Source organism: Pleurodeles waltl, chromosome 10, assembly GCF_031143425.1.
Source record: "Pleurodeles waltl isolate 20211129_DDA chromosome 10, aPleWal1.hap1.20221129, whole genome shotgun sequence".
Classification (NCBI taxonomy): domain Eukaryota; kingdom Metazoa; phylum Chordata; class Amphibia; order Caudata; family Salamandridae; genus Pleurodeles; species Pleurodeles waltl.
The window spans coordinates 6,916,360-6,937,904 of record NC_090449.1 but is presented as its reverse complement, the minus strand read 5'-3'; the positions used below and the strand labels follow the sequence as shown (position 1 = coordinate 6,937,904).

The window sequence follows — 21,545 nt, the reverse complement described above, 5'->3', positions numbered from 1 at the left end:
ACTGTAATGTAAAGTAAGGTGGATCTGTAGAGTGCTGCTTGTCACCTGTGACTCTCATATCTGACTAACTGTAAGGCTGATCGGATTTGGGTCAAACATAACTTCTTAAGACACAAAATGTTAGCTGAGGAAGCAGAGGCCCAGCAGAAGACCTCAGGGCAGAAATATGCACTGTTGAAAACCAGCCTATTTATAGAGCCCTATCTTACATTGGTAAGTTCTAGCCACACACGGGATACGTTAGCCAGATTTAGGCTGAATTTGTTGCCACAGTTACTAGCTTTTCCCTGACAGTAGCATGAATTTCATTCTTCAGCACCCTGTGGCTGCAACCAAAGGTCTCCGCAGGATACCATGCATTTTACCCTCTTGTGCAAATACTATGAGGTTCCGAGGACAGCGTCTTTAGTTCCCCTTCTTAAAGAACGAGGTTTTACACAGGTTACAATTGCACTTTTATTTCTGAAAATGTTTTCAGAAGATGTTGTTTTCCATATTGCCAACTTTTTAAAGTCAGTGGTGCCTTCAAGGGACTCAAGGGGCAGGGCCTGGGCACTACAACTTCTAGGCTACATCAGGCAAAAAGTGGGGGCTAACCATGTCAAAAAGAGGCCCCTCCTCACACCAGGGCCCCTGCTAACCAGGTTCCCTGGGCCAGATCTTTCCCTAAAACCGTTGACATGCATTGGCACAGTTGGCAACACCTTTAGCTGCCAATGTAAGTCCCTAGTAAATGGTACTTAGGTACCCAGGGCATGTGTGAGAAAGTAGCCTTTTCGAGCATGGTTACCCACACTTTTGGCCTGTTTGTGCATGTATGTCAGTGTGTTTTTACTGTGTCACTGGGATCCTGCTAGCCAGTGACACACCAACGTGTGGTTGCCTGGACCCCCTGCACAGTGTACCTAGCTTTGCACACTACATAGAGGGCCAGCCTCCTACACTCTCCTTAACTAATGTCTGTTTTATTCCTTTCATGAGTTTACTGTGATGTATGCGTTTATGGTTGTTATATTATAACTGGTTAAATCTTTCTTGATTGATTGATTGACTAACTGTACGGTGTATCTGTAGAACGCCCCTTGTCACTTGCAACTGTGACATGTGACTTACTATGGCACACCTGTACCTGCCTGTAGAAGACATAAACCCATCAAGACGTGATGGGTCCATGACCCGCTTGGCCAGATACATACTTATGGTCAGGTGTTCTGGTTGCAATGGTTTGGGAGCCAAGCAAAGTCACTTTACTGAATCAAATTGCGGGTTTTTCTGGGTTTTGTCTCCTGGCTCAGAAAGAACGAGGAGTCATCGGTCATGGTGCACGCTGGGATCCTGAACCTGCAGTCCGAGACCATGTCGGCGCGGGTGCAGATGGTGCTGACCCACCAGGACTACCAGGAGAACCACGAGTCACACAACCTGGGCCTCGTGCTGCTGCAGGAGCCACTGCACATGCGGCCACTGTCCTCTGCCATCTGCGTGGCTGAGAACATGTCCCAGGAGAAGCAGCTCAACCTGACCAACTGCTGGCTGCCTGGCTGGACCGTCCTGCAAGGTGAGAGTACAGGAGCCAGCGACATGTTACAGGAACTCAGAAGGGGCTGCCACCACTCTGTGGAGGGATGCATGGGCTTAGTAGGAGCTTGGGTGAGCTATGCATGGGCTGCAAGTCTAAAGCAGGAGCTTCAGGCGTTAGCAGTGGCTGCAGAGACAGAGTGGATGCTGCACGTGTTCAGCATGGGCTGCAGGGCGTCGGAAGGAGCTGCAGGGACATAGGGGGGTGCTTGCCAGTGTTCAGCATGGACTGCAAGGGGTCAGCAGGAGCTGCAGGGACACAGCGAGTGCTGCAAGTGTTCAGCATGGACTGCAAGGGGTCAGTAGGAGCTGCAGGGACATAGCAGGGTGCTGCCAGTGTTCAGCATGGACTGCAAGGGGTCAGCAGGAGCTGCAGGGACACAGCGGGTGCTGCAAGTGTTCAGCATGGACTGCAAGAGGTCAGCAGGAGCTGCAGGGACATACCGGGGTGCTGCAAGTGTTCAGCATGGACTGCAGGTTGTGATTATGGGCTGTGTTAGCTTGGGGAGCTGATAATGCTTGGCATATAATGCAAAGCGCGAGTGGGCAGCTGACAGAGGTCAGCAGTGTGATGAAGAAACTTAGGGGGTCATTCTGACCCCGGCGGGCATGGACCGCCGGGGCCAGGGTTGGCGGGAGCACCGCCAACAGGCTGGCGGTGCCCCGCAGGGCATTCTGACCGCGGCGGTTTGGCCGCGGTCAGAAGTGGAAAACCGGTGGTCTCCCGCCGGTTTTCCGCTGCCCAAAAGAATCCTCCATGGCGGCGCAGCTCGCTGCGCCGCCATGGGGATTCTGACACCCCATACCGCCATCCTGTTCCTGGCGGCTCTGCCGCCAGGAACAGGATGGCGGTATGGGGTGTCGTGGGGCCCCTGGGGGCCCCACTTTGAATTTCACTGTCTGCATTGCAGACAGTGAAATTCGCGACGGGTGCAACTGCACCCGTCGCACCTTCCCACTCCGCCGGCTCCATTCAGAGCCGGCGTCCTTGTGGGAAGGTTGTTTTCCACTGGGCTGGCGGGCGGCCTTTTGGCGGTCGCCCGCCAGCCCAGTGGAAAACCCAGAATCACCGCAGCGGTCTGACGACCGCGGTGCGGTGTTCTGGCGGGGGTACTTTGGCGGGTGGCCTCCGCCGCCCACCAAGGTAAGAATCACCCCCTTAGTGGGCACTGGATGTGTTCATCAGGGGGCTCTGAGGGGTTACCAGTAGATATAGTAACTAAGCAGGGATCTGGAGGTGCTCTGTCGTGGACTGCAAGGACGTGACTGGGAGCAGAGCATGCTCAGCAGTAGTTTGTAGGGTCAGAAGGGGCTGAAGGGCTCAGGGTGCATTGCAAGGCTGCAGGACTCAGGGGTGTGTTTAGGGGCTGCAGGATTCAGGGGGTGCATTTCAAGGCTGTAGGACTCAGTGGTCTCTTTGGGGGCTGCACGACTTATGGGTGCTTTGCAAAGCTGCAGGACTAAGGGGTGTGTTTAGGGGCTGCAGGATTCAGGGAGTGCATTTCAAGGCTGCAGGACTCAGTGGTCTGTTTAAGGGCTGCAGGACTCTGGGTGAGTTTCAAGGACTCAGGGGTGTGGTTAGGGGCTGCAGGATTCAGGGGGTGCATTTCAAGGCTGTAGGACTCAGTGGTCTCTTTGGGGGCTGCACGACTTATGGGTGCTTTGCAAAGCTGCAGGACTAAGGGGTGTGTTTAGGGGCTGCAGGATTCAGGGAGTGCATTTCAAGGCTGCAGGACTCAGTGGTCTGTTTAAGGGCTGCAGGACTCAGGGGTGTGTTTCAAGGACTCAGGGGTGTGTTTAGGGGCTGAAGGATTCAGGGAGTGCATTTCAAGGCTGCAGGACTCAGTGGTCTGTTTAAGGGCTGCAGGACTCAGGGGTGTGTTTCAAGGACTCAGGGGTGTGTTTAGGGGCTGCTGGATTCAGTGGGTGCATTTCAAGGCTGCAGGACTCAGTGGTCTGTTTAAGGGCTGCAGGACTCAGTGGTCTGTTTAAGGGCTGCAGGACTCAGGGGTGTGTTTCAAGGACTCAGGGGTGTGTTTAGGGCTGCAGGACTCCGGGTGAGTTTAAAGGACTCAGCGGTGTGGTTAGGGGCTGCAGGATTCAGGGGGTGCATTTCAAGGCTGCAGGACTCAGTGGTCTCTTTGGGGGCTGCATGACTTATGGGTGCGTTGCAAGGCTGCAGGACTAAGGGGATCGTTTAGGGGCTGCAGGTTTCAGTGGGTGCATTTCAAGGCTGCAGGACTCAGTGGTGTGTTTAGGGGCTGCAGGACTCAGGGGTGTGTTTCACGGACTCAGTAGTGTGTTTAGGGGCTGCAGGACTCAGGGGTGTGTTTCAAGGACTCAGTGGAGGCCTGTAAAGACGTAGGTGCCCCTCAGGGTTGGACTGGCCTAGGGTGGATTTTAGAAATGCTAGGAGGGCTGCTCTGACATGTCAGTGTGTGGGCTGTTTTTTTGCAGTTTGAGGGCTTGTTTTATGGCCTGGTGGGCAGGGTTATACTGTTGATTTCTCCAATCATTTCACCATCATTGTCTGGAGAAAGCAGGAAGGCATGCAGTCTCCCATAGCTTGCAAAACACAGCATGCCTTTCCAAGTTCAAAGCTGCCCCTGTGTGCAAACATTGGCCACGTTTTCAGCTATCTGATTCGCCAACTGGGGCCACTTTTATTTTCGTGTCCGGGCCTATTTCCTGTCCGGGTCCCACCCTGGTGCTCATTAGTAGACTGGCGTACCTGGGGCAAACTGTACCACCAGATGAAAGAACCCTGTTCTACCAGCTGCAGAGTATGAACTGTGGGCACAAGCACATCCAGTCTTGACCAACACCAAGGGTGTACCAGGCAGTGCCCCCCACCCCCGCAAGGGCACAGACTGACACTTCCACTGGTGCTCCCTCTGGGGGTCATTCTGACCCTGGCGGTAAAATCCGCCAGGGCCAACGACCGCGGGAGCACCGCCAACAGGCTGGCGGTGCTCCCTTGGGCATTCTGACCGCGGCGGTACAGCCGCGGTCAGAAACGGAAAACCGGCGGTGTACCGCCGGTTTTCCGCTGCCCTGGGGAATCCTCCATGGTGGCGCAGCTTGCTGCGCCGCCATGGGGATTCCGACCCCCATATCGCCATCCTGTTCCTGGTGGTTTTGGCCGCCAGGAACAGGATGGCGGTATGGGGTGTCGTGGGGCCCCTGGGGGCCCCTGCAGTGCCCATGCCAATGGCATGGGCACTGCAGGGGCCCCCGTAACAGGGCCCCACCAAGATTTTCAGTGTCTGCCATGCAGACACTGAAAATCGCGACGGGTGCAACTGCACCCGTCGCACCCCTTCCACTCCGCCGGCTCCATTCGGAGCTGGCATCCTCATGGAAGGGTGTTTCCCGCTGGGCTGGCACAGCGGTATTCTGCCGGTCCCAGCCAGGGCGGCGGCTTCCGCCGCCGGCCGGGGTCAGAATGACCCCCTCTGTGCCCCAACTCGCACAGGCCAGGTGGCCAGTGTCAGAAGAATAGTCTTGGAAATGGGTGAACATGTGGAATTTGAATGGGTATTTGCAGCTCCACAACATTTTTTCTCATTTTGAGGCGTTTGAGTGCAGGATTCTGGCTTGAATCAACGATTCCAACTCCCATTATCCCGGCACATTCAGGGATCTTCTGCATCCTAAAACTAATGTCTTGCTTTTTGTTCAGGTGGCCCCACAGTCATGGTGAAGCACCGCATGGACCCCCTACTCCGGACCGCCTGCAACAGCTTCTACAGCGGCTTCTCGGAGTTCATCTTCTGCATGACGATCGATGAGCCTCACGACACCGCATGCAAGGTACGGCAATGGGTGGCTGCCCACACCTTTACAGTTCTGCAACACTGGGGTCTAACAGCAACGTACTTCTAAACCATCACTGTAGCATCACTGGGGTCAAACAGCAGCTTACTTCTAAACCATCACTGTAGCATCACTGGGGTCTGCCAGCAGCTTATCTCAAGACCATCACTGTAGCATCATTGGGGTCTACCAGCAGCTTATCTCTGAACGATGACTGTAGCATCACTGGCGGCTAACAGCAGCTTATCTCAAGACCATCACTGTGACATCACTGGGGTCTACCAGCAGCTTACTTCTAGACCATCACTCTAGCATCACTTGTAGCTAACAGCAGCTTATCTCTAAGCCATCACTGTAGCATCACTGGGGTCTACTAGCAGCTTATCTCTAAACCATCACTTCAGCATCACTGGGGGCTAACAGCAGCTTATCTCTAAACTATGACTGTAGCATCACTGGGGTCTACCAGCAGCCTTATCTCAAGACCATCACTGTAACATCACTGGGGGCTAACAGCAGCTTATATCTAAACCATCACTCGAGTATCACTGGGAGCTAACAGCAGCTTATCTCTAAACCATGACGGTAGCATCACTGGGTCTACCAGCAGTTTATATTAAGACCATCACTGTAGCATCACTGGGGTCTACCAGCAGCTTACTTCTAGACCATCACTCTAGCATCACTTGTATCTAACAGCAGCTTATCTCTAAACCATCACTGTAGCATCACTGGGGTCTACTAGCAGCTTATCTGTAAACCATCACTCTAGCATCACTGGAGGCTAACAGCAGCTTATCTCTAAACCATGACTGTAGCATCACTGGGGGCTAACAGCAGCTTATCCCTAAACCATCACTCTAGCATCACTGGGGGCTAACAGCAGCTTATCTCAAGACCATCACTGTGGCATCACTGGGGGCTAACAGCAGCTTATCGCTAAACCATCACTCTAGCATCACTTGTGGCTAACAGCAGCTTATCTCTAAACCATCACTGTAGCATCACTGGGGGCTAACAGCAGCTTATCTCTAAACCATCACTCTAGCATCACTGGTGGCTAACAGCAGCTTATTTCTAAACCATGACTGTAGCATCACTGGGGGCTAACAACAGCTTATCTCAAAACCATCACTCTAGCATCACTGGGGGCTAACAGCAGCTTATCTCAAGACCATCACTGTGGCATCACTGGGGGCTAACAGCAGCTTATCGCTAAACCATCACTCTAGCATCACTTGTGGCTAACAGCAGCTTATCTCTAAACCATGACTGTAGCATCACTGGGGTCTAACAGCAGCTTATCTCAAAACCATCACTCTAGCACCACTTGTGGCTAACAGCAGCTTATCTGTAAACCATCATTCTAGCATCACTGGGGGCTAACAGCAGCTTATCTCAAGACCATCACTGGGAGCTAACAGCAGCTTATCTCTAAACCATCACTATAGCATCACTGGGGACTAACAGCAGCTTATCTCAAGACCATCACTAGGGGCTAACAGCAGCTTATCTCTAAATCATCACTCTAGCATCACTGGCGGCTAACAGCAGCTTATCTCTAAACCATCACTCTAGCATCACTTGTGGCTAACAGCAGTTTACCTCTAAACCATCACTCTAGCATCACTGGGGTCCACCAGCAGCTTATCTCTAAACCATCACTCTAGCATCACTGGGGTTCACCAGCAGCTTATCTCTAAACCCATCACTCTAGCATCACTGGGGTCCACCACCAGCTTATCTCTAAACCCATCACTCTAGCATCACTGGAGGCTAACAGCAGCTTATCTCTAAACCATGACTGTAGCATCACTGGAGGCTAACAGCAGCTTACTTCTACACCATCACTGTAGCATCACTGGGGTCTACCAGCACCTTATCTCTAAACCCATCACTCTAGCATCACTGGGGTCCACCACCAGCTTATCTCTAAACCCATCACTGTAGCATCACTGGGGTCCACCACCAGCTTACCTCTAAACCCATCACTCTAGCATCACTGGAGGCTAACAGCAGCTTATCTCTAAACCATGACTGTAGCATCACTGGGGCTAACAGCAGCTTACTTCTACACCATCACTGTAGCATCACTGGGGTCTACCAGCACCTTATCTCTAAACCATCACTGTTGCATCATTGGGGTCTACCAGCAGCTATCTCTAAACCATCACTCTAGCATCACTGGGGGCTAACAGCCGTCTCTCTCAAGACCATCACTGTAGCATCACTTGGGGCTAACAGCAGCTTATCTCTAAACCATCACTCTAGCATCACTTGTGGCTAACAGAAGTTTACCTCTAAACCATCACTCTAGCATCACTGGGGACTAACAGCAGTTTACCTCTAAACCATCACTCTAGCATCACTGGCGGCTAAAAGCAGCTTATCTCTAAACCATCACTGTAGCATCACTGGGGGCTAACAGCAGCTTATTGTAGGAGGCTGGCCTGGTTTGTGGTGGGTACCTTGGGTACTTACACCTTATACCAGGTCCAATTATCCCTTATTTGTGAAGTAGCAGTGTTCTAGCAGCTTAGGCTGATAGAGGTAGCTATAGCAGAGCAGCTTAGGCTGAACTAGGAGACATGCAAAGCTCATGCAATACCACATATAGTTACTCAGTACTTATACACAAGTAAATACAATACTCAGTGTTACCAAAAATAAAGGTATTTATTTGGGTGACACAGTACCAAAAATATCTTAGAGGCAATACTCCTTCTGGGGGTAAGTATTATCCACAATATATACACTAGACACCAAAATTAGACAAGTAAATAGTCAAAGAACAATGCAAACAGTAGGAAATCCTATAGAATGCAATGGGAGAAAATAGGTCTAGGGGCAACACCAACCATATACTAAAAAAGTGGAATGTGAATCACAAATTCCCCACTAGACAAGTGTAGTGTGTGGAGAATTACTGGGAGAGTAAGAATAAAGTAAAAGTAAGTAAATTACCCTACCTCAGAGCCCAAAAAAGCAGGAGTAAAGAACTGCAAGACCATCACTGTAGCATCACTGGGGTCTACCAGCAGCTTATCTCTAAACCATGACTGTAGCATCACTGGGGTCTAACAGCAGCTTATCTCAAAACCATCACTCTAGCACCACTTGTGGCTAACAGCAGCTTATCTCGAAACCATCATTCTAGCATCAGTGAGGTCCACCAGCAGCTTATCTCGAAACTATCACTCTAGCATCAGTGGGGTCCACCAGCAGCTTATCTCGAAACCATCACTCTAGCATCACTTGTGGCTAACAGCAGCTTATCTCAAGACCATGTAGTAAAGAATCACCCTTCTTGGCATGTTACTCCCCATTCCTACCTGTTTGTCAGTGTGTTTTTACTGTCTCACTGGGATCCTGCTAGCCAGGACCAGGGCCGGTCAGGTGCAGAGGTCAAAGTGGTGCCCAAAACGCATAGGCTTCAATGGAGAAGGGGGTGCCCCGGTTCCAGTCTGCCAGCGGGTAAGTATCCGCGTCTTCGGAGGGCAGACCAGGGGGGTTTTGTAGGGCACCGGGGGGGACACCAGTCAGCACAGAAAGTACACCCTCAGCGGCAGGGGGGCGGCCGGATGCAGTGTGCAAACAAGCGTCGGGTTCGCAATAGGATTCAATGGGATACCAAGGGGTCTCTTCAGCGATGCAGGCAGGCAAGGGCGGGCTCCTCGGGGTAACCACCTGGGCAAGGGAGAGGGCCACCTGGGGGTCGCTCCTGCACTGGAGGTCGGATCCTTCAGGTCCTGGGGGCTGCGGGTACAGAGTCTTTACCAGGCATTGGGTCTTTGAAGCATACAGTCGCGGTCAGGGGGAGCCTTGGGATTCCCTCTGCAGGCATCGCTGTGGGGGTTCAGGGGGGTCAACTCTGGCTACTCACGGTCTCGTAGTCACCGGGGAGTCCTCCCTGTGGTGTTTGTTCTCCACGAGTCAAGCCGGGGGCATCGGGTGCAGAGTGCAAACTCTCACGCTTCTGGCGGGAAACGTGTGTTGTTTCAAAGTTGCTTCTTTGTTGCAAACTTTCAGTCTTTGGGGAACAGAGCCGCTGTCCTCGGGAGTTCTTGGTCCTTCTAGATGCAGGGTAGTCCTCTGAGGCTTCAGAGGTTGCTGGACCCTGGGAACGCGTCGCTGGAGCAGTGTCTTTGGAAGTGGGGAGACAGGCCGGTAGAGCTGGGGCCAAAGCAGTTGGTGTCTCCGTCTTCTCTGCAGGTTTTTCAGTTCAGCAGTCCTCTTCTTCTTAGGTTGCAGGAATCTATCTTGCTGTGCTCTGGGAGCCCCTAAATACTCAATTTAGGGGTGTGTTTTTTTAGGTCTGGGGGGGTTAGTAGCCAATGGCTACTAGCCCTGAAGGTGGCTACACACTCTTTGTGCCTCCTCCCTGAGGGGAGGGGGGCACATCCCTAATCCTATTGGGGGAATCCTCCATCTGCAAGATGGAGGATTTCTAAAAGTCAGAGTCACCTCAGCTCAGGACACCTTAGGGGCTGTCCTGACTGGCCAGTGACTCCTCTTTGTTTTTCTCATTATCTCCTCCGGCCTTGCCGCCAAAAGTGGGGCCGTGGCCGGAGGGGGCGGGCAACTCCACTAGCTGGAGTGCCCTGGGGTGCTGTAACAAAGGGGGTGAGCCTTTGAGGCTCACCGCCAGGTGTTACAGTTCCTGCAGGGGGAGGTGAGAAGCACCTCCACCCAGTACAGGCTTTGTTACTAGCCACAGAGTGACAAAGGCACTCTCCCCATGTGGCCAGCAACATATCTGGTGTGTGGCAGGCTGCTAAAACCAGTCAGCCTACACGGGTAGTCGGTTAAGGTTTCAGGGGGCACCTCTAAGGTGCCCTCTGGGGTGTATGTTACAATAAAATGTACACTGGCATCAGTGTGCATTTATTGTGCTGAGAAGTTTGATACCAAACTTCACAGTTTTCAGTGTAGCCATTATGGTGCTGTGGAGTTCGTGCATGACAGACTCCCAGACCATATACTCTTATGGCTACCCTGCACTTACGATGTCTAAGGTTTTGCTTAGACACTGTAGGGGCATAGTGCTCATGCACTTATGCCCTCACCTATGGTATAGTGCACCCTGCCTTAGGGCTGTAAGGCCTGCTAGAGGGGTGACTTATCTATACCTTTAGGCAGTGTGAGGTTGGCATGGCACCCTGAGGGGAGTGCCATGTCGACTTAGTCTTTTTATCCCCACTAGCACACACAAGCTGGCAAGCAGTGTGTCTGTGCTGAGTGAGGGGTCCCCAGGGTGGCATAAGACATGCTGCAGCCCTTAGAGACCTTCCCTGGCATCAGGGCCCTTGGTACCAGGGGTACCAGTTACAAGGGACTTACCTGGATGCCAGGGTGTGCCAATTGTGGAAACAAAAGTACAGGTTAGGGAAAGAACACTGGTGCTGGGGCCTGGTTGGCAGGCCTCAGCACACTTTCAAATCATAACTTGGCATCAGCAAAGGCAAAACGTCAGGGGGTAACCATGCCAAGGAGGCATTTCCTTACACACCCTGACAAAGATTTGGATTATTATTTGAAGTGGGTTCTCACCCTGTCAGCTAATACTCCAACCTCTTACACGGACCATGGCTGACACTGACCATTAACCTCTAGAACGACATTGAGTCCCACTTTGGTGAGGGGATGAGAGGGCCATTTTCTGTCACTGAAGGCTATTTTACACTGATACTCTCCTTCCATCCCCTCTAGGCAGACATCGGGTCACCGCTGGTGTGTGAAGACCCCTACAGCAAGTCCTGGCTACAGATTGGCGTCCTGAGTGACTTTGACGTGAATTGCCGGAAGCCTTTTGTGTTCATGAAGCTCTCACACTACATGACCTGGGTGGAGAGAACCACCCGACAGGCGGGCAAGCCTTACATACCACCGGATGCTCCCTGGATCAGTCCCCTCCCCAAGCCTCTTCCCAAGGAATGGGACCTGCCTAAAGGTAGGGTTGCCGGATGTGTCGTACAGTGCTTCCAAAGGTTGGATCTAATGAGTGGTACAGGTGTTATTCCCTCTGGTGATTAATAACTCTGGGGTTACCACCTCTGATAGCAAAACCATGTGTAGTTAATTTACCTAAATGCAAACAGGTCTGTAGATTGCAACACTACTAGCAGAGAAGAGGGTTTGTTGGGGGAAAGGGTCACTCAGGCCAGCTAGAGATGTCCGTAGGGTTGGATTGAAGTTCTTAACTCAGCACTCACGTTTTGACAGTTCTTAAGAGAGCTACATTTTTCCAGCCTATAGAGCTATAGATTCACATGCTGTGAACATTCTAGCTTTCTAGTGTTGGGCTCAAAACATAGCAAGTTGTTTTTCTCTGAAGAGGGCGTTTGGTTTGGCAGAGACCTATAATAACCTTCCCCCCAAACCCACAACGCATCAAGACACAGATTCCTCCTCAGAGTATGTTTTCCTCCCGAAGGGTAAGTGTCTGTGCAGAGGTAAGTGCAAAGCATTATGTGATTTCTGGGCTGGTACAGGGGACACTGTACTACCAGTGAGTAGAAAAAGGTGGTTGCAGTGAACTAGGCAGCTTCTTGTCTGCGCGCATGCAGGGAGGTGGTTGGGGGGCATGAGAATCTGCAACAGTACAGGCCACAAACTAATTGGGCCAGAAATACAAAAGATATTTCTGCACACAAGTGGCCCATTTGTGACCAGAAAAAATGCTTTTTGGCATGTACAAAGCCTTATTTGTGATTCGATAACCTGTTAGGAAGCGGCGTGTTTAGGGAGTAGCTTCCTAATACCGAATAGTAGTGGTATGTGTGAATTTGTTGTGACTGAAATGCGGTTGCAAAACGTTTGCATTTTACCTCCAACTTCAGGTTGGTGATAACCCATTTGCAAATGAGAAGGGTCCCCACTGAGAGCAGGAGGTCCCACGGACCACTGCTCACTCTGAAAAAAAATGAAAAGAAAACCTTTCACTTTTCTTTTAGAAACGCATACCGTTTCCCTTTAATGAAAACGGGCGCATTTCTAAACAAAGAAGATTGCTTTATTTAAAAGCAATCACAGACATGGTTCTCTGCTAAGCCCAGCAGGTGATTTTAATGATTCCCAATATATCCCAATTGGGACCTACCTCATTAATATTTATGAGTTCTTGCCATTTGCAACCCACAGGGAATCGCAAAATGGGTCCAAGACACGTTTGTACATTGGTGTTTGCGTTTCCCACATAGGGAATCGCAAACATTAGCTATTTAGTCATTGCTAGCGATTGCCTTTGTAGATGTGACACATTGTTACAAGTAAGCAACCTCTTCTGTTTGCATTATACGCTGCGTAGGCCACCGGCAGTGTCCAGGTAAGCAGCGGTATCCAGATCCCAAAACTGTAGGCTCGCGAGCAGAAGTGGAAGACGTCTGGAACAATGTTTAGGCACAGTTTGGCAGACTTGCACCTCTGGATGAGCATGAACACCGCACAATAGTGGGCCTGATTTAGGTATTGGCGGCTGCGTTATCCTTTCTGCGAAAATCTAAACCCCTTAAGATATATAATGGGGTTTAGACTTCAGCGAACTGGATATCCGTCACCATTGTGACAGAGTAACCCGCCCACCAATATCTAAATCAGGCCCATTGTTAAGTAAAGATGTGAATTGATTAAACAAGTAAGCAGCCTTACAGACGTCAGATACCCCCTGGAACGTCTTTGTGGTGTGTTTCTTTTGGAGTGTGCTTGAGGTACAGCAAGCAGTGTAGGCTTCGCTTAGGCGTAAAAACACTGAATGCACCGAAGAATCCTCCTGGCAAGGCCTGCTTTGAGATGAGCCACTATGTGTAGTTGGGCAAACGTAGTAAATAGTTTTGTTTCCCTGATAGATTGAGCATGATCTACATAGTAAATGACGGTTCTTTGCACATCTAAAGGGTGTGAAAGTTTTTCTGCAGGTTTATTGCGGCCCAGGAAAAAATAGTAAATATGCAGATTACTGACATGGAATGAGGAGACAACTGGGCAGGAAATGAGGATGTGCACACACCACAATTCAGTCTGTGTACCTGCATAAAAGGTTCTTCAGCTGGTGAAGCCTGGCGTTCATTATTTTTCGGAGAGAGGTGATAGCCACAAGGAAAACTGCCTTCCAAGAGGGACATTGGAGTGAACATTGATGAAGTGACTCAAAGGTGGTCCACAGAAGGCTAGTGAGAACAAGATTAAGATCCAAGAAGGTAGAGGGATCACTCTTTTTAGCCCTTCCATAAAGGCCTTAGTGACATGGATGCTGACAACAGGCCGGTGTAATCTATGCAGCTATTGTTGCGTGATGCACCTCTATGGAAGACCAAGCTGCACAGGTAGCCACGGATGCCCCAACGTATGAGTCCCGTTATCTGTGAGGAGATACCACGGCCGGAATTAACGAGTCTGCCCAGTATCGCCCCATCTGATGCTATGGATCCAGGCATAACCAGGAAAGGTCTCTGTGTTTTCCCCCATTCTGGAGCAATAATGCACCTGGATCCACCACAGATGGTAACCACCTGCTTGGATGATGTGGTAAATGTGTGAGGGTTTTGTTTTTTCCTCGGCTGGGAGGATTTGGTTGATGGGAATGGTGGGATGGCAGGTGCCATTCAGCTGGGAGAGCTCTTTCTGCTCCCCATGCTGAGTATGTGGGCAGACGGGAGCCAGGAGCCGATACCTCCATCCTCTGCAGCTCTGCACAATGGGCCGGGTCTTCAAACCCAGCATCGTTGGTTCCTGAGTTTGTGGAACTAATAATGCCAGGATTGCAGTCTCTGGTAACGCTGTACCTGCCAGAGCATCACCCCACAAGGGACCGCTCCAGACAACGTGTAGTGGGGCCGGTGCCTTGTGCTGGAACCTCTAATTCTGTAAACTGAGGTTAGTACAACAGGCCAGAAAGTCTTCCCATTTAGGTGCATGATGTGTATGTGGTGGGCTGTGTAGGTTCTTTCATATATAGCATTTATTATTCAGAGAGATGCAAATAGCCGGACATTCAGGGGCCAAACCACAAAGTTGAGAAACTTCAGACTGGGATTCAGCCATTCACTCGGTTGTTGACTGAGCAAGCCTGGACGAAACAACCTCAGCAGCTTCTCGTGTAGATGAAAGGGCATCTGCAACGAGAGAGAGCTGACCATCCCATGTCGGTGCGATGATGCAGAGTGTCTCTGGTGCCTGATGCTTTTTGCCCACTCAATATTGACTCCATAGCCTTGGGATTAAAGCGTATATGAACAACTCTGACCACCTCATCCGTGGCGCATCGCCCGGGGACTGCTGGTTCGGGCAGCTGGAGGTGAAGTCGAGGCATTTTGTGTTTGCGTGGGCATTGAACAGATACATGAATGGCAGTCCCTATCAGCGAAAGTAGTGGTTGAGAACCTGGAAGTCAATCTCCGATTTGCAAGTCTCTTGTTGCCGTCTGCTGAAGTGATCAGCAAAGTTGTGGTCCACCTGAGGCCTGGTCTTTTTGGCTCAGCACTGCTTTGTTGTGGAGACCTGCATCAAGTGTGGAGGGGCACTCCTGTGGGGACTATTAATACTGACGGTGAGTGTGGTCGCATGAGCACCGCAGTCTGTGGGGGATGCATCTGTGCTGATGGTCACTAGTGGTGCTGGGTGAAGAAACAATATTCCCAATAATAAACATTTTTTTTGTTTTTTGTGCTGAACACTGGGATCTCCCAATACTAGATCCTCCCAGACTATACTCACTTGTGAGCATTGTCTGGTCTGGCAAGATATTCCTAAGGAGGACACTTGTGCAACCTTGTGTTTGAGACCAGAGTAGTGAACAAAGCCATCATTCCCAGGATTCATTGTGATTTTCACTGTCTGAAAATGCAAAGTCTGGGAAAGGGAGAGCACCTTCTGAAAGGCTTTCAGCCTCTCGTTTCTGGAATGAGTGTAGGAAAGTGCCCTCTTTTTGTCATATTACAACCCAATTTCTGCATGTCAGTGTGTTTTTGACTGTGTCACTGGGATCCTTCTAGTCAGGACCCCAGGGCTTATGGTTTATGGCAGTGTGTTTCACTGTTTTCTAAATTGTCACTGGGGTCCTGCTAATCAGAACTCCAGTGCTCATGCTCCCTCTGTTTCTAAAATTTGTCACTACATACTAGTGACTCTGTATTTCACTCCAAATTCGCACACTGCACCCTCCCTTATAAGTTCCTAGTATATGGTACCCAGGGAATTTGGGTTCCAGGGAATCCTTATGGGCTGCAGCATTTATTTTGCCACCCATAAGGAGACAATACAAACACTTCTTCAGGACTGCCATTGCAGCCTGTATGAAATAGTGCATGCACTATTTCACAGCCATTTTCACTGCACCAGGTCACTTATAAGTCACCTATATATCAGGTCTTCCAACCCTGAAGGCTGGTTGCAAAGTCCCTGTGTGTGAGAGCACCCCTGCACTAGCAGAGGTGCCCCCACTTCATCCAGGCCCATTTTCCCGGACTTCGTGAGTGCGGGAATGCCATTTTAAGTGTGTACTGTACGTAGGTCAATACCTATGCACAGCTTCACAATGGTAACTCTGAATATGGCCAAATAAGGTGTCTAACAACTGGGAATTGTACCCCAATACTGATTCCAGTATTGGGTGCACAATCCCATGCACTCCGGGGGCTCCACAGTGGACCCCCAGTACTGCCATACCAGCCTTCTGAGGTTTCCACGGCAGCTCCAGCTGCTGCCACCTCACAGACAGGCTTCTGCCCTCCTGGGGCAAGGGCAGCTCAATCCCAGGAAGGTAGAACAATGCATTTCCTTTAGGAGAGGGGTGTTACACCCTCTCCCATTGGAAATAGGTGTTACAGGCTGGGAGGGGTATCCTCCCAGAGCCTCTGGAAATGCTTTGAAGGACACAGATGGTGCCCTCCTTGCATAATCCAGTCTATACCCATTCAGGGACCCCAAGTCCCTTCTCTGGTGCGAAACTGGACAAAGGAAAGGGGAGTGACCACTCCCCTGTCCATCACCACCCCAGGGGTGGCGCCCAGAGCTCCTCCAGAGTGGCCCTGGGTTGTGCCATCTTGTTTTCAGGATGGTCAGGGAACTCTGGGAGCATCTGAGTGGCCAGTGCCAGCAGGTGACATCAGAGACCCCTCCTGATAGGAGCTTACCTGGTTAGGTGACCAATCACCCCTCTCAGGGCTATTTAGGGTCTCTCCTGTGGGTGTTTCTTCAGATTCGGATTGTAAGACTCCGGTGGGAATCCTTTGCATCCTTTACTTCATCTTCTACAGATGGATCAACCGCAAACTGTTCCAGGAACTCTTCAAATCTGCAACAAAGAAGCTAAGATGACTTCTGCAACATTGTATCTTCAGCTCCTGCCAGCAACTGCAACAGTTTCCAGGTCGTGCATCCTCCGAGGACTGCCTGTCTTCATCCTGCACCAGAAGAACTGAAGGAATCTCCCATGGAGTGACAGAGTCACTTCCTTGCTTCAGCAGGCACCTCTCTGCAGCGACAGCCAGTGGCTTGGGTCTCCTCTCCAGATGTCCGGTTTGGATCCAGCAACACAAGAGGTGGACTAAAGTGACTCTGGCAGTCCCAACGTCCAGCTGTCCAACTTTGGTGGAGGTAAGAGCTTACCCCCCCACGCAAGACAGTACCCCCGTGCACCGCATGACTTGCAGTTGCTAAAGCTTGTGTGCGACCCTCCAAGAAGTTCTTCGTGCACAGCACAGCTTAGGCTACCAGCACTCTATCCTGTGACGCACAGCTTCCTGAGTGGTTCTCCGGCGGTGTGGGATCCCTTTGTGTCGTGCTGTGTGGGCCTCCATTTGCATCTCCTTTGTCCTCATGCTGTGGGACTCCTGTGCACGCTGCCTGGTCTTCTGAGGGCTCTCTGAGTTGCTGAGAGCCCTCTCTGCATCCCCCTTCTGGGTAGAGGCCACCAGGTCCCTCCTGATCCCCGGTAGCGCCATTTTCCGCCAACCGCATGGTTTGCGTGTGCCAAGGCTTGTTGGCGGAATCCAGTGATGCAAACCAGACTGCATTCATTCATCTGGCGTGGGACATCTTCTGCACCAACCAGGAGCCTGATCTGTCTTCTTTGGTGCAATACTGACTTTGTCTTCACGTCGGTGGTTCTTCTTTTGCACCTTCAGCTGGGTTAGCAGGGGCTCCTGTTCTCCCTGGACTCTTCAATGCTCCTTGGACTTGGTCCCCTTCTTCCACAGGTCTTCAGGTCCAGGAATCCATTGTTGGTGTCTTGCAGTCTCTTCTGGTTCTTGCATTATCTTCTATCGCGACTTCTAGTGTGTTTTAGGAAACTGGCTGGGTTTTACTCCTGCTTTCCTGGGCTCTGTGGTGGGGTACTGTACTTACCTTTGGTGTTTTCTTACACTCCCAGCACCTCTCTACACACTACACTTGCCTAGGTGGGAAACCAACTGTCGCATTCCACTATTTTAGTATATGGTTTGTGTTCCCCCTAGGCCCATTGCAACCTATTGTGTTTTTCACTATTTGCACTGTTTTCCTACTGTGTACTTACCTGTTTCTGGTTACTAGTGTACATATTGTGTAATTTACTTACCTCCTAGGAAGTATAGCCTACAAAGTACTTTTGGCATTATGGGGGTCATTCTGACCCTGGCGGCCGGTGACCGCCAGGGTCACCGACCACGGTAGCACCGCCAACAGGCTGGCGGTGCTCCCGAGGGCATTCTGACCGCGGCGGTTCAGCCGCGGTCAGAAAGGGTAAACCGGCGGTCTCCCGCCGGTTTACCACTGCCCTACAGAATCCTCCATGGCTGCGGAGCGCGCTCCGCAGCCATGGGGATTCTGACACCCCCTACCGCCATCCTGTTCCTGGCGGGTCTCCCGCCAGGAACAGGATGGCGGTAGGGGGTGCCGCGGGGCCCCTGGGGGCCCCTGCAGTGCCCATGCCCATGGCATGGGCACTGCAGGGGCCCCCGTAAGAGGGCCCCGCAAAGTATTTCAGTGTCTGCAAAGCAGACACTGAAATACGCGACGGGTGCAACTGCACCCGTCGCACCCCTGCAACTAACCCGGCTCAATTCTGAGCCGGCGTCCTCGTTGCAGGGGCATATCCTCTGGGCCGGCGGGCGCTCTTTTGGAGAGCGCCCGCCGGCCCAGAGGAAATGTCTGAATGGCCGCCGCGGTCTTCTGACCGCGGTGCGGTCATTTGGCGGCGGTACCTTGGCGGACGGCCTCCGCCGTCCGCCAAGGTCATAATCAGGGCCTATGTGACTACAATAAAGTAACTTTATTTTTGTAACACTGAGTATTGTCTTTTGTGTGTATAAGTACTGTGACTACAGTGGTATTGCAAGGGCCTTGCATGTCTCCCAGTTCAGCCTTGGCTGCTCTGCTACAGCTACCTATAGACAGCCTGGCTTCTAGACACTGACTACATTTCACTAATAAGGGATAACTGGATCTGTATAAGATGTACGTACCTCTGGTACCCGCTATAAGCCAGGCCAGCCTCCTACAGTGAGCTTTCACTATGGCTGTATTGAGTGTGGCTTCCGATAAAACCTAGGTCTGTTGAGGGCTTTTTGTCATTGGTTGATGGAGAAGTAGAATCATCTATCGAGTGACGGGGAAGCACTGAGCTTGATTCATCCCCTTTTCGTGCTGGTCATCCAGGTAGGAAAACACATATATTTGCCTGTGCCCTAAAATGACTTGCCCCTAGGGCCAGGCATTCTGTGAACACATGGGGCTGTAGAAATAATGATGTGTTTAACCTACCACAAACAACAGGTCCCAGTAATGAGTCATGTGTAAAAGGTTATGTAAAGACCCTTCTTTCAGATTGAGGATCACCATATTGTCCCCTGTCCTCAGAAGTGGTAAGTTGTCCTGAAGGGTTGTCAATTGGAAGCAGTGTGATGTAGCGATTGAGGGCCCGTTGATCTACGAGTGTTCACAAGGTCTCATCCCTTTTGGTAATTAGGAAACACAGGGGATACATCCCTTGGCCTGACTGATCCATTTGCACTGTCTCCATTGTCTCTTTGAGAAGTAGTGTCTGCAAGTCTTTCAACAAGAGCGTCTGATGGTCCTTGTTGAGTTTGTGGGACCATGCCGGTCATTTTATGGAGTTGTTTGAGATTTCAGGAAATAAACAAAGTCAATGGCGGAGAGCACCCATTGATACACTATTTCAGTCTCCTCCTGAGGGAGGTATCATCTCTTTCTTCCCCCAACAAGTGTTGGATAGTTGAGGGGGAATACGGTGGAGGTCACTGTTGGTGGCAGAGGTGCCTCTTTCCTGGGAACTCTGGCCTTACAGCGTTCGATATCGCTGCTTGTTTTCCTGAGGGGACAGCTATGGTTATTATGGCTGCCTTGGAGTGCCTCTGACCATCTTTGGTGCTAGGTGGGTTTGTCACCCCTGAAAAGGCACATTTTATTGTTGGACAGGAAGGACACCCATTGCTTTCGCTATATTTGTGTCTTTTTTTAGTCTTTTCTAGCATCTCATCCATGTGTGGTCTAAACAAATGTTGACCATTAGAAGACAAACCAATGAGATGCTGCAGAACTTCTGATTGGAATCCCAAACTCGGAGCCAGGCAGGATGTGCAGAAGGATGCTTGTGTTACTATGCCCGGTGGCCATGCCCACGGTGCCCTGGTCTTACCTAATACAGGCGCTGGAGATGATGTTTCTCTCCTGCCCAATCTCCCGTGCCTCCGTCTTGCATAGATCAGGGAGGTGTTAAACAGCTCCTAGAGCTTTTCACACTGAGACCTGTAGTACCGTTATAACAGGGTCATGGAAATGACAATGTGCCAGAGTGACGCTGCTTCCAGCATCAACCACTTCCCAGTGGGGTCAGTTTTCTTGCTTTCCTTTTGAGGGGGAGCGTCTTCCAGCGACGTTGTAGGAGTGCCTTTTCCAGGCTGTGTTCACTCCTGGCGAGTGAGTGGGCTGAGAAGTGTGAGGAAGACAGGCAGCAATTTGCCTGTGTTTGGTTCAATGTCTATTGAGCTCTCTCTGATGTCTGACTGTGCTGTTGGTAAAACTCTCTTTGTGTTGTGTCTCGGTCTGGAGCTTGGATCCCTAGAGGGCGTCAAAGACTTTGTTCACTTCCAAGTAAACGCTTATTATGAAGTTGTTGAAGGTATTGTTTTTAAAGAAGCTTTTATTGAAGTTTAGATTGACATGTACCCATACATTAACAAAAACCATGGGGTTCTCTAATTGGATTGTCAACGAGAGCATTTTTGGATACTTGATTAAAAAAACTTGAAAGCATGAAATCCCAAATCAGAATACCCCCACCCGACCAATATGGCATAGAATATAGACATCAGTGCACATTAATAGGAGACCTGCAGGTGTTCCAGAGTCTCCATGCAAAAAGTCACTTTCCATTGTTGCTAAAAGATATTCAAGTTCCTCAGTTGTGGCGGTCAAATTGTATTTGGGAGGGCTTATGACAAGGAGTCACCTATGGGGGACTACCGTTTTCAAAGGCGTGTGTTTTTTTTCTGACATTGCCACACTGTCTTTTGAACGGCCATACCAGTGGGAAATCAATGCTGGGCCCTTCTTCTTCACCACCTCTATCGCCAGCTTTGCTGCCCCAACCAACTCCAGGTTTGTGCCTTATCGTGGATGTTGTGAATTTATTTCAGGGTGTTGCAGACCCAGAAAGAAATGCAAGGCATTCTAAACGTTGAGATGACTTTCGACATCAAGAAGTCTACACCACCGTGGGTGTTGCCAACTGTTGAGAATTCAGTGGAAATGGTCCCTTAGTCCAGCATGGCTCTTTCCCTGAGACTGATCCTTGCCATGAAAGTGAGGCTTCTTTCGAGGCTGATCTTCAAGTGTGGCGGTGTCCTAAGTGTTTGTAGGGACGGTGTCCTTTTGAGGCTGGAGGTGTTGCAAACCGTCCACAGCACTGGAGCCTGAAATCCTAGGTGTAGCCGCAGTCCGCGTGCATGCTTCATTGGGGTTGCTGAAGACCCAGAGACCCCCGGGGACACAGATTGGGTTCTGCTCTTGTTGAGCTTCTGAGATAACAAACAGCCCTCCTAAATTGTTGTCAGACTCGAAACTTTCAGCGCCCGCCATAACCTCGCGAGAAGGGGCCTCTATAGAGTCCTGGTGCCTCATGACTTCGTAGCGCACCCACCTTCTGTTCCTTCAGT

The 21,545-nt window shown here is 50.7% G+C and overlaps 1 protein-coding gene across 1 annotated transcript in view; it reads left to right on the top strand.

Annotated features, from left to right (window-relative positions):
- Positions 1-21,545, top strand: part of LOC138260684 (mucin-2-like) — a 241,279-nt gene that overhangs the window by 79,548 nt on the left and 140,186 nt on the right. Inside the window, exons 7-9 of the mRNA XM_069209183.1 lie at positions 1,296-1,558; positions 5,261-5,391; positions 11,104-11,344. Coding sequence (XP_069065284.1) covers positions 1,296-1,558; positions 5,261-5,391; positions 11,104-11,344 — 635 coding nt within the window. The remainder of the gene's footprint in view (positions 1-1,295; positions 1,559-5,260; positions 5,392-11,103; positions 11,345-21,545) is intronic.